At 40.9% G+C, this 12,818-nt stretch overlaps 1 protein-coding gene across 1 annotated transcript in view; it reads left to right on the top strand.

Annotated features, from left to right (window-relative positions):
- Window positions 1-12,818, top strand: part of COL12A1 (collagen type XII alpha 1 chain) — a 130,396-nt gene that overhangs the window by 27,140 nt on the left and 90,438 nt on the right. Inside the window, 3 exon segments of the mRNA XM_073336466.2 lie at window positions 945-1,217; window positions 3,026-3,298; window positions 6,234-6,506. Coding sequence (XP_073192567.2) covers window positions 945-1,217; window positions 3,026-3,298; window positions 6,234-6,506 — 819 coding nt within the window.

Genomic DNA, 12,818 nt, shown 5'->3' with positions numbered 1-12,818 from the left:
TTGCTCAATGATGCCCTGATTCTTACTGGAACCTCTAATTAATACAAATTATAAATAACAATAACTACAGGTGAACAAAATCAGTCCATCTTTATGCTTACCTTGTATTGTGCAAGTCAGTATTTTTGAGTGGTACTTAAAGTGTCTCAAAGGGTTGTTGGACTTTTTCATAGTGAACCATATGTGCTCCTGTGCCTATGCACAAATGGTTACCACAAAAATAATTTTGCACTGTTACCTCACATTTTCATTGCTTTTATAAATTTTGTGCATCAACCTGAAAGTTATTTTAATGTAGTTTCTGTGCCATATAATATAGATACTAAAAAAAGATGCACATGGTGACTTATGGAGTTAAATAGTTCTTCCTTGTCTCTCTGTTTTTTCTTTCTGTTTTTTGTTTGTTTTTGTTTTGTTTTCTGTTACTAATAGTCTTAGATTTGATTTTGTAGGGGCCTATTTACATGCTTAAAATTAAGCACATGCTCAAGTGATTTCCTGGATCAGTTCCAGAGTGCTCAGCAAATTCCAGTATTGGATCCTGAATATTTGTAGTAGAAAGTGAGAACTGTGAGTCCACAGGCTACACCCGGCCTAATGGACATCTGTGTCCATGGGAAATGGGAAAAAATGTTATCATGGTACGAAAAGTTGGACTATATCATGGATGTTTATTATATCATGGTCATTTCAAAAACACTTAAAAATATCAAAAAGCACTAATTTGCCTCAGGGAATAACTTCTTGTGAAGTTATATTTAAAAAATCTCCTTCAAGTCTTAGTTCAACTCTCTGGGCTGAATCCTGGAATTTGCTGAGCAGTCTGGAAGTGATCCAGCAAATCACTTAAGCATGTATGCTATCTCTCTTATAATGATCTGAAAATAAATAAAGAAATCAGGCTTGTTTCATGATATGCTTTCAATGTCTTTTAACATGTATAGTCCTAGGGACTCCAAGAAATTTGAGAGTTTCTGATGCTACTACATCCACAATGAAGTTATCTTGGGGTGCAGCACCTGGCAAAGTCCAGCGATACCTTCTAACATATACTCCAGTGGCCGGAGGTGAAACCAAGGAGGTAACCATAAGGGGTGATACGACCACTACAGTGCTGAGAGATTTAGAACAGGGCACCAGATACGCACTGTCCGTGACTGCCTTGTATGCGTCTGGAGCAGGGGATGCCCTCCCTGGGCAAGGAGAAACACTTGAAGGTAATTATTTATATATATTATGTATAATTATTCATTTATTTGGTTACATTTTAGGTGCTTTAAATTGCACCATGTTCCTGAAGTTTCTACTGAAGTAAAACTCTGAGTAAAAAAACCTCCCTTCTTCCCTTTGTGACCATCCTTGTAAATCAAGCACAGTTGCCATCCCTCTACTCACAGCACAAGGACTATCTAAGGCTAGCATCCACCAGAGCGGACAGGTAGAGGTGGGGAATGTTCACTGGACATGGGCATCCCACTATGCCTCCTGGAAAAGTGTGTTGCATTGGCAATATATCCTGTGGGCTCCTGGAAGCTTTGGACTAAGTCAGCCTCAGTGACTCGCACAGCTAGGGCTGTGCGCCTCCAAAGCAACCTCAGTATAGGTTTTTGCCTTACAGGATGCAGCCAGCTGTGAATTCGGGAATAGTTTGGCGACAGATCATTTTTATTATCTTGGTGTTAAAAAGTCTTGTCTAATTGAAAATGTGGGCAGAGCTTTAACCTGTATTGAAACTCTGGTTGGAAATGATGTTTGCTCTAAATGTAAGACATTAAGAGTCACATAAAATGAGCAACATATAGCCTCTGCACAGAGAGAATGGAACAAGGCTGTTTGTGACTAAGAAGAGCTAGAGCCTGGAAATGAATGCTAACAGAACGCTGGCAGGAATAAGCAGGAGCCAGAGGTTTCCTTATACGGATGGTAGGATGATGTCTCTCCGCCTTGCTGTGGAGAACTTCCCAGACATAGATGTTGCTACTTGCTGTCTGAACATTTTCATTATCATCCAATAATTGTCAATGTGTGGGACAACTTTGCCACTAGGCTATGAAAGGAAACGTGGCTATGGTCTGTGCTGGTCAGGGGTGTATCTTGATGCCCATAGGAGGTAAAATAACAGCAAATGAATGTAGCTCACATCCATAAAATAAACTAAAAGGGAATTATTAATCTCACCCTTGAATATGTTAAGGGCTTGCTTCTCATTTACACTTAGTCCCTTTTACACTGTGAGAGCATTATGAAGGGCTCTTAAGGCAGATGAAAATAGGGCCCTGAAACAAGGCACTTCTAAGACATACTGTGAGATAAAGTTCCAAATACTAAGAGGAGTATGGAAAACAGCAGAAACCAAAATATAAACTACATAGTCACCAGAAGATCAAAGTTTAATCTCAGAAGTAAAAGAGGGCTAAGGAGTTTAGATTACCGTTGTGTTTGTATATTTCCTAGCAATGAAGGGCCCCATTCTGAGTCAGGCCTTTGTGCACTACAGCAATATAAATGAATAAGGATAAGAAGAATATGAAAAAGAAACTGGTTGTGATTGAGAATATAAGAATTTCAAATTGATAAATGGGACTTCTCTCGGGGTGGTTTTATATAAAAGCACCCAATCCAGATTTTAAGATCACTGTTTTGCCAGTGCAGGAACAAAAGGAAAGGAGTAAATGTGACATAATGTAATAAATCTCACTAATGTAATAAATGAATGGGGTTTTTTTGTGCCCCATTCATACTGGAGCCCATTGACAAGCTTAAGTGATTTGCTGGATTAGTTCAAGAGTGCTCAGCAAATTTCAGGATTGACCCCTGAATTACTGTAGTAGAAAGTGAGAATTTAGAGTCCACAGACTACGTCCTAACAGACATGTGTGCCCAAGGGAGATGGGGAAGAGAGCATGTTATCATGATGGTACCAAAAGCTTTACTATATCATGAATGTTCAATAATGATTTATCAAAATTAAGTATTATATCGTGGTAATTTCAAAAACACTTTCAATGTCTTTTAACATGTGAAGCCCGAGGAAGTCCAAGAAATTTGAGAGTTTCTGATGCTACAACATCCACAATGAAGTTATCTTGGAGTGCAGCACCTGGCAAAGTCCAGCAATACCGTATAACGTATGCTCCAGTGGCCGGAGGTGAAGCCAAGGAGGTAACCATAAGGGGTGATACGACCACTACAGTGCTGAGAGATTTAGAACAGGGCACCAGATACGCACTGTCCGTGACTGCCTTGTATGCGTCTGGAGCAGGGGATGCCCTCCCTGGGCAAGGAGAAACACTTGAAGGTAATTATTTATATATATTATATATAATTATTCATTTATTTGGTTACATTTTAGGTGCTTTAAATTGCACCATGTTCCTGAAGTTTCTGCAGAAGTGAAAATATGAGTCATGCCGATGTGCACTACTGCCATGTAAATGAATAAGGATAAGAAGAATATGAAAAAGAAACTGGTTGCGGTTTAGAATTTAAGAATTTCAAATTGATAAACTGGCCTTATCCCAGGGGTGGTTTTATAGAAAAGCATTGAGCCCAGATTTTAAGATCACTGTTTTGCCAGTGCAGGGACAATAGGAAAAGAGTAAATGTGTGTAATGTAATAAATCTCATTACTCAGCTCTAGTACCCTTTTATTTATCTCAGTTTCTCAAATAAGAGAAAACCAAACCAAAAATAATAATACTATATTGTGACATGAAATCTATGAGATTGAAATTAATGTTCAGCTTCCTAGACGAGTCAGCCAGATTGGAAAATCCTTTCGGAGTTCAATCAGGAAATGTGCGTACCAAAGCTTTGTACTGAAATACATTAAACTAGTCTTGCAGACTAAATTTTAGTCAGAGAAACTCACAGCAAGGCAATTATTATGAGATGCAAGGTAAAAATAGCATGTAAATGTAGGTATCAGTTGCATAACAGTGGAGGCCCCATGTGGTAACATGGAAATATTGATAAGAAAGTGTGGTAGTACCAAACTTCAGGGAACACACATATTGTATTTCTATAAGTGGCATATCGACAGTTATCTAGAGTAACAAAATGAACTTTTCACACAATTAAGTCTCAAACTAGGGCAGGACACTTTGGCCAGAACCTTTTGGTCTGTCAACAAAATTGCATAATTCATGGTATAAAAATATTCCAAAAATCTATAAAGATTGACATCAGGCATCTGTTCACTGTATTTTATTTAAAATAGAAAATTGAAAATTTGTGGATATTTGGACAAATCCTACACAGGTAAAGAAAATAAGAATAAGAGCACAACAGTTTTGGAGACAAATGAAAATATATTTTGGCTCTAAGACTAGAAGTGCACTTAAAATTAGGTCATGTTGCCCATGAATTTAAGATGAAAATAGTAGGATGTAGCTGAACTATTACATAAATCATATCAACTTCTGAAATGAGGTGAAAATTTAACTAGGGGCATACTTGGATGGCTTGACTATCTGCTTGGTGCTAAAATTGGCAAAGACTCCTGGAGAAATCAATGCTTCCCCACACCTCCGGTGCTCCACCATCAAAATAAATAAAGTATTTGCTATACGGGTTGAATGTTTGGAAAAGTGTTCCAAATTTGTTTTTTCCCCTGATCATTACAAAGAAATAAAATGGTTAGTCCAAGGAGAGAAAGTTGAGAAATAATAAGAAAAATAAATAAGGCTATTGAGAGAAGGTATAGCTAGAGAAACAAGAGTGGATAAACCAATCTGAAAATGTATCTCCTGCTATTGTTTAATCTTGGTGTAAGGAAACAAAAGGAAAATCCAAACTCTCCAGTGCCTCAATGTAATTCTAATGAATAGGCAATAGGGCCTTTTGGGTACATCTACACTGGAATAAGAGACCCACGGCTGGCCTGGGTCAACTGAGTTGCGCTCTCTGGTCTCGAGCTACAGGGCTAAAAATTGCTGCCCCCTCCTGGGTTCCCAGAATTTGAGCTCCAGCCTGAGCCCAAACATTTACAGAGGGGTTTTACAGCCCTGTAGCTTGAGCCTCGCTAGTCCGGGTCAGCTGATCTGGGCCAGCCACAGGTGTTTGATTGCTGCATAGTCGTAGGGACTTAGGGCAAAGCCTTCTTTTTCTTGAGGTCTCTCCAAAGTATAATGTTGCATTTATTAATCCCGCTTCCCTGTTCTTTCAAATCTGTCCATTTCCTCCCAACTGCAACACATAAATGTTCTATAGTGTGTTCAGCCTTGTGGGACAGGCTTGTCCTTTCTAGGAGTCTCCCTCAGGAACCTACCTCCCCAACCCCCCCCCCCAAAAAAAATTAAGTTGTTGTTCTAGTTGAAGTCCTTGTTTACCATTTGGGATCTTCCTGTTTTCCCTTGCCTTCCCTTTTATCTTTTCCAGGACTTGGTCTGCACTTGCCTCATGTTTGCTCCTTCTAAAAGAATTCAGGTGCAAAGTTTTCCAAAGAACTCCAGATAATCTCAGCTATATAAAATGTTTGCATAGCTATCTGATCCAGCCCAAGGATAAACACATTCCAGAGGCCCAGTGTTTTATAAACTGTTCGAAGATGGTAGAGAAGGAAGTATTTAGCACATGAGAAATTAGAAATGGAGGGTGATATTCCATACTATGGAAGTTATTCCTGTGTAGAGGACATGGGTTTCTTCCTTACTGGTTTTGGGGATGGGGTGGGGAGGTGGCTTTCCCCACCCCATGGAATAAGCAGGGTTTTTTTGGTGCCCCATTCATACTGCTGTCCATTGACATGCTGGATCAGTTCAGGAGTGCTCAGCAAATTCTATGAGTGAGCCCTGAGTTTTTGTAGTAGGAAGTGAGAACTTAGAGTCCTCAGGCTACATCCCAATGGACATGTGTGCCCACGGGAGACAAGGAAGGGAGTATGTTATCGTGATGGTACTAAAAGCTTCACTGTATCATGGATGTTCAATAGAGTTTTATCAAAATTAAGTATTATTATCATGGTCATTTCAAAACCATTTTAAAATATCCAAAAGCACTAATTTAAGTTAGGGAATAACTTCTTGTGAAGTTGTATTTAAACAATTCCTTTTAGGTCTTAGAGCAATGCTCTGGGCTGAATCCTGGAATTTGCTGAGCAGTCTGGAAGTGATCCAGGAAATCACTTAAGCATGTATGCTACTCTCTCTTATAATGATCTTTAAAAGAAAGAAAGAAAGAAAGAAAGAAGGCTTGATTCATGATATGCTTTCAATGTCTTTTAAAATGTTTAGCCCGAGGGAGTCCAAGAAATTTGAGAGTTTCTGATACTACAACATCCACAATGAAGTTATCTTGGAGTGCAGCACCTGGCAAAGTCCAGCGGTACCGTATAACATATACTCCAGTGGCTGGAGGTGAAGCCAAGGAGGTAACCATAAGGGGTGATACTACCACTACTGTGCTGAGAGATTTAGAACAGGGCACCAGATACGCACTGTCCGTGACTGCCTTGTATGCGTCTGGAGCAGGGGACGCCCTCCCTGGGCAAGGAGAAACACTTGAAGGTAATTATTTATATATATTATATATAATTATTCATTTATTTGGTTACATTTTAGGTGCTTTAAATTGCACCATGTTCCTGAAGTTTCTGCAGAAGTGAAAATATGAGTCATGCCTATGTGTACTACCGCAATGTAAATGATTAGGAATAAGAAGAATATGAAAAAAATCTGATTGTGGTTTAGAATTTAAGAATTTCAAATTGGTAAACGGGCCTTATCTCAGGGGTAGTTTTATATAAAAGGACCAAGTCCAGATTTTAAGATCACTGTTTTGCCAGTGCAGGAACAAAAGGAAAAGAGTAAATGTGTGTAATGTAATAAATCTCATTACTTAGCTCTAGAACCTTTGGAAGATGACAGTGGCCAAGTAAAACCTGTAATAGTGAAGTCATCTTGTAATAAATGTGAATATCAGTAAACTCAGTGCCCCTTTATTTATCTCAGTTTCTTAAATAAGGGAAAGCCACATGAAAAATAACAATACTATATTGTGACATGAAAGCTATGTGATTCAAATTGGCACAGACCTTAACTCCTGGAGAAACCAATGCCGCCCCAAGACACCCCCCACCCGCCATTAAAATAAATAAAGTCTTTGCTATCTGGGTTTAATGTTTGGAATGGTGTTTCAAATATGTTTTTTTCCCTGATCAGTACCAAGAAATAAAATGGTTTGTCCGTGGAGGGAAGGCTGAGAAATAATAAGAAAAATAAATAAGGCTATTGAGAAAAAAGGTAAAGCTAGAGAAACAAGAGTGGATAAAACAATCTGAAAATGTAACTCCTGCTATTGTTTAATCATGATGTAAGGAAACAAAAGGAAAATTCAGACTCTCCAGTGCCTCAGTGTAATTCTAATGAATCGGCAATAGGGCCCTTTGGGTACATCTACGCTGGAATAAAAGACCCACGGCTGGCCTGGGTCAACTGAGTTGTGCTCTCTGGTCTCAAGATGTGGGTCTAAAAATAGTCACCCCTCCATGTGATCCCAGAATTTGAGCTCCAGCCTGAGCCCAAACGTTTATAAAAGGGTTTTACAACCCTGCAGCCTGAGCCTTGCTAGCCTGGGTCAGCTGATCTGGGCTGGCCGCAGGTGTTTGATTGCTGTGCAGTCGTAGAGACTTAAGGGAATGCCTTCTTTTTCTTGAGGTCTCTCCAAAGTATATTGTTGCATTTACTAATCCCGCTTCCCTGTTCTTTCAAATCCGTCCTTTTCCTCCCAACTGCAACACATACATGTTCTATAGTGTGTTCAGCCTTGTGGGACAGGCTTGTCCTTTCTTGGAATCTCCCTCAGGAAAAAAAACCACAAAACATTCAGTTGCTGTTCTAGTTGAAGTCCTTGTTTATCATTTGGGATCTCTTCTTGTTTTCTCTTCCCTTCCCTTTTTATCTTTCCCAGGACTTGGTCTGCACTTACCTCATCTTTTCTCCTTCTAAAAGAATTCAGGTGCAAAGTTTTCCAAAGAACTCCAGATAATCTCAGCTATATAAAATGTTTGCATAGCTATCTGATCCATCCAGCCTAAGGATAAACACATTCCAGAGGCCCAGTGTTTTATAAACTGTTCAAAGGCAGTAGAGAAGAAAGAAGTAAGCACACGAGAAATTAGAGATGGAGGGCCATATTCCATATTATGGAAGTTATTCCTATGTATGGGACATGGGTTTCTTCCTTACTGTTTTGTTGGGGATGGGGTGGGGAGGTGGCTTTCCCTACCCCATGGAATAAGCAGGTTTTTTTCATGCCCCATTCATACAGATCTGAGAAGGCTGACAGTAGTCCTGGGGCTGTTTTTAGAACACAGGTATTTAGCCTCTTTTAGCCATTGGCTGAGTGCACCTGTTGGTGAGGAGTAGCAGTCAGAGGAAAGTTTGTGGAGGATAAAAATGCTTAAACTGCATCAGCTCTTAACTGGATAGCTGCAGGCTCCAGAGGTGAGAATGCTGCAGAAGATGCTCCATACACATCCTCTCTCTAAAATATATGGGCCTGACACCACAAAGCTCTGGTTGGAGGGCATTGGTAGATTTCAAGGGGGTGAGCCATCCCTCTTTCCCCAGCCAGGATCTGGCCGCTTTGGCTTCCCTTCCATTCACAGAGGTGGCTGGTGGAAGGTTTCCCTTACCTGCTGCTAAATAGAATTGTATTGGAGTTTAAATGCGACAGAACTGAAACTGCGAAAAGGAAAAGAAAATTAAACCAACCACAGAATTCAGCTAGTGAAACAGGACTTGTGGCAGTGGAGGCACCAAAGCAGGGCCATCTTGTTTTTATGCAACTCTAACAGTATTCTTCATTATTTGTGGTGATTAGAACCGGGTGAGGCTCCTCCTAGCCTATCTTCCTCTGCGTACACAGACCACGTGGAGACTCTTTGCTTGTAAACCCCACATGTGGCTTATTTACAGTGGTTCCCCACCATCTTCACAGCATTGTGCAGTATATAAAGTCTGCTGCAGTTTCCACGGTAAACATCTGATGAAGTGAGCTGTAGCTCACGAAAGCTCATGCTCAAATAAATTGGTTAGTCTCTAAGGTGCCACAAGTACTCCTTTTCTTTTTGCGAATACAGACTAACACGGCTGTTCCTCTGAAACCTGTTCTACAATAGTATATCATCTTCAGCCCCTTAGACCAAGAGTAGGAGAGGTTGAAGAGCTCGCCCTCAGAGAGATTTCTCATGGGACTGACTCTGAGAGCCTGCCTCTTTCTGGTTCTCTCTCCACCTTGGCACTTCCTTCCAGTGCCTTTCCTACGTTCTTGGCTAATGTGTTAGTTAGCCTTGTAGCTCTCTCCGGCCTATTCCCAGTCTCTCAGTTAGTTGCCTGGGAGTAAATCTGACAATGATAGCTGTGCCTAATTGGAGTTGCAGTGCCCAGAGAGCTACTTCTGCTGCTGTTCCCCAGCTCTCTGTCCCAGTGACACAACACAAATCACAAGTAGATGTACAGATGAGACTTAAGAAAACCCACAGAAAGATTCCCTCAGAAATACATTGAGTTGTCCATTTTATTATTTTGTTACATCAGCTCAGCCAAAACCACACGTCATACCCCAGAAATAGGATATAACGGTGAACACAGTGAGTAGAAATCCAGTCCTAAGCTAACGATCAACTGTTTCTGAGAGCTACTGTTTTTCTAATCTGTTTTCCCCTGGGAAAGGGGGTGGTAAGAGCAGGCCTGCAAGAGTTTCCTTTTCTGCCCAGAGGCATATTGTCAGATAACAAGAATATACTGTACACAGGCTGTTTAATAGCTTAACTTGAACGGATAATAGTTTGCAGTTTTTAAAGAAAAACAAATTTCTCTCTAGGTCAGGCAGTCTATACAGGTATGTTTAGTCCTAATCCACGTCTCCATGCTTTGGAAGATGAAAATCTATTTTATGAGCACCCTGTTGCTGGAAGCTAGGATTTTTTAGAACTGCTAGTGCTGGTCAGGGTGAGTGCGTCAGATGTCTAAAAGCAGAGTTGTTCATTACCATTTTAAATATGAACTTGAGAGCAATGTCACCAAAAAAAAAAGCATTTATAGCTGTTTATCAGAACAAGATACAGTGGGCCCCATTCTGACCTTGCTTGCACCACAGTAATTCCAGAGCAACTCCACTTATGTGAGAGAAGTTACTGGGTCAGAATCTCTGCAGGTGTAAATTGACATAACTTGATTGAAGTAAATGAGCTGTGCCAGGTTTTATGTCAGGAGAGGGTTCAGCCCATCATGCTTTAAACCTCAGTGAAGCTGAGATCAGAATCTGACCCAATACTTATAATGTAGATTAGTGTAATGTAAACTACAAGAACTGCATATTTTACTCTACACAGGAGATAGTCTTCATTGGGGATTAAATAATGGTCTTCCCTCCCCTTAGAATGAAAGTCTTTCTATTTAAATGTTATAGGGCCCAGTTCTGCCATTCCTTTTAATGCTGTGAGAATTGGGATGTGAGGATTCATCATAGTTCAGTGGTTCTCAAACTTTTGTACTGGTGACCCCTTTCACATAGCAAGCCTCTGAGTACGACCCTCCTTATCATTTAAAACATATTAACACCATTATAAATGCTGGAGGAAAAGTGGGGTTTAGGGTGGAGGCTGACAGCTCGCGACCCCCCCAAGTCATAACCTTGTGACCCCCTGAGGGTCCTGACCCCAAGTTTGAGAACCCCTGTCATAGTTGATGCACATTCTAGTTTCAGGGACTCTCCTGCTGTATACATTTCTCAGAGCTTGGATTTTTTTTGCCAGGAAATGAATAGTGGTTTCTTATTAGATATATGTTGTTGTTTTTTTGCTGTTTCTATAGCAACATAAGAATGTTTTAGAAACGAATGACCTCCTACAGACTGAATGGGTCTAACTCAAGTGACATTTCGTGACAATGAAGTTTTTAGCTTATCATTGGAACTTTCCGTAATGTTTGAATTACGTAGTTCTTCTCCATACAGACCGAAACAAGGACTCAGTGTCTTTCAAAGAGATTTAGTGCTGTCTCATGCATTTTTTTCAATGATACATTCCAAGATTTTTTACCCTGACATTTGCAAGTGACTTTTGATAACCATCGAGCAAGCATTTGAATTTTCTTGTCTGGGGAAGTAGAAAAATTGAACTGATTTCCTACATATATATATATAACTAATTAGTTGCTGGGTAACTAACTAATTGCTGGAATAGATAGATAAGGTAGATTTTTCAGGGGTTGATTATGATCTCATATCCGTTTTATGCTGGTGTAACTCTGGTGGGCCAGATCCAGGGCTCCTTGATTCAGCCTCCTGTGCAAAACAGCCAGCAACCTGGCCTAAAAGGGCAAGTGAGGACTCCCCTTATGTAGAGGAATCCTCCACTAGCAAACAGCTGGTACAGGAAGCTCTCTTCCAATTTCCCAATCATAGCGGGTTATGTCACATGACGAGGTGTGGCCAGAGTGCTCTGCACTCCAACATATTCAGCTGCATAATGGTCCCTAGGGAGACATTACCAGCCAACATAAGTGGCTGTCCTATCTTACGCTAGAGGCCAATTTGATCATCAGCAGGGCCTGGATCAGGAGTAGTGTTAAGGTAGCCGCCTGTGTCCCATCCAACACACACATCCTACTCTGAGATGAACTTGGCTGGATGTGAGGATCTGGCCTTCTGACTTCAGTGGAGATACTCATGATTTACACTGTTGTAAACAAGAAAGGAATCAGGCCGTAAAAGTTCAGTGTGTGCATGGCGTGAGGGGGTTTGTTTCCTTCGTTGATTAAATTCTGACTGCTTAGGATATTGGCTCAGATCTAATTTACATTTAATCTGAGTGAAATATGGATCAATGTGAGATTTACGGTTACATATTAATCTTGAAAACTAGCTTGAGTACATGTATAGAAAATGTATACATTTGGGCTTGATAGAGGTGTGTTTCTTCCACTGCAATCAGAGGGAACTGTGGGTATGTAACTGAGGACAGAATAAGGGCATTTATTTTTTTTTGACTGTTAAGGTTTTTACCTTTAGGCTATGTCCACACTACGAAGGAGGGATGTGATTCCTTTGCTGGTGTACATACATTTGTGGTGGTGCTGATCAAGCTTGAGTAGAAGCAGCGGAGGCCGAGCCCAGCCGTGCAGTGTACAGACCCAGCGGTTTTAATTGGGCTTGTCTCGGCATGGCTCAGCCATGCCTCTGCTACAGCTTCCCATGCTACTGCAGCTTCACTCGTGTTTTTACTCGCACCCCTAACTAGTAGTGAAGGCGTAGCCTTCACTGATTCAGTCATGTGTTCAGGAGCAAAAATGATTGCGGGACAGCTCAGGAGACAAGAGCCAAGCAAGTATAGGAAACTTACTTCAATCGGATATTGTGTCTCTGGCTCAGCATGGTGAAAAGCCTTGATATGGAAAGTGAAGACTTGCGGAGATTCAGAGCTGGAAGGAAGAGCCCCTGTTTTCTATCTGAGGGTGTGTCTGCGCTAAGTGAGGAAACTGTTGTAGAGACATTGAGAACCTGAGCCAAAGCCTGTTGAAGTCAAAGGGAGTCTTCAGTACTACAGTGGGCTTTGGATCTGGCCCTGATGGCAGGAAATGGTTGCTTGCCTTGCTTGCCCTTGCAATGGTTTGACATGTCCACACAGCAGCACTGGTTTAATGCTTATAGACACAGCAAGGCTTCAACTGTGCTTGTAACCAGTGAATTCTGGGACTCTTGAATACCATAGTGTCTAGCACAGTTACTGGGGGCAGGAGCTTTTGGATAGTTTTCAAAACCAGAGCACTTCATCGTGTGATGGTGATACTGGGACTGGATGAAAAAGTGGAGCT

This window comes from Lepidochelys kempii, chromosome 3, assembly GCF_965140285.1.
Source record: "Lepidochelys kempii isolate rLepKem1 chromosome 3, rLepKem1.hap1, whole genome shotgun sequence".
NCBI lineage: Eukaryota > Metazoa > Chordata > Testudines > Cheloniidae > Lepidochelys > Lepidochelys kempii.
The sequence above is the reverse complement of the archived record's forward strand: the minus strand, read 5'-3'. Positions and strand labels throughout refer to the sequence as shown.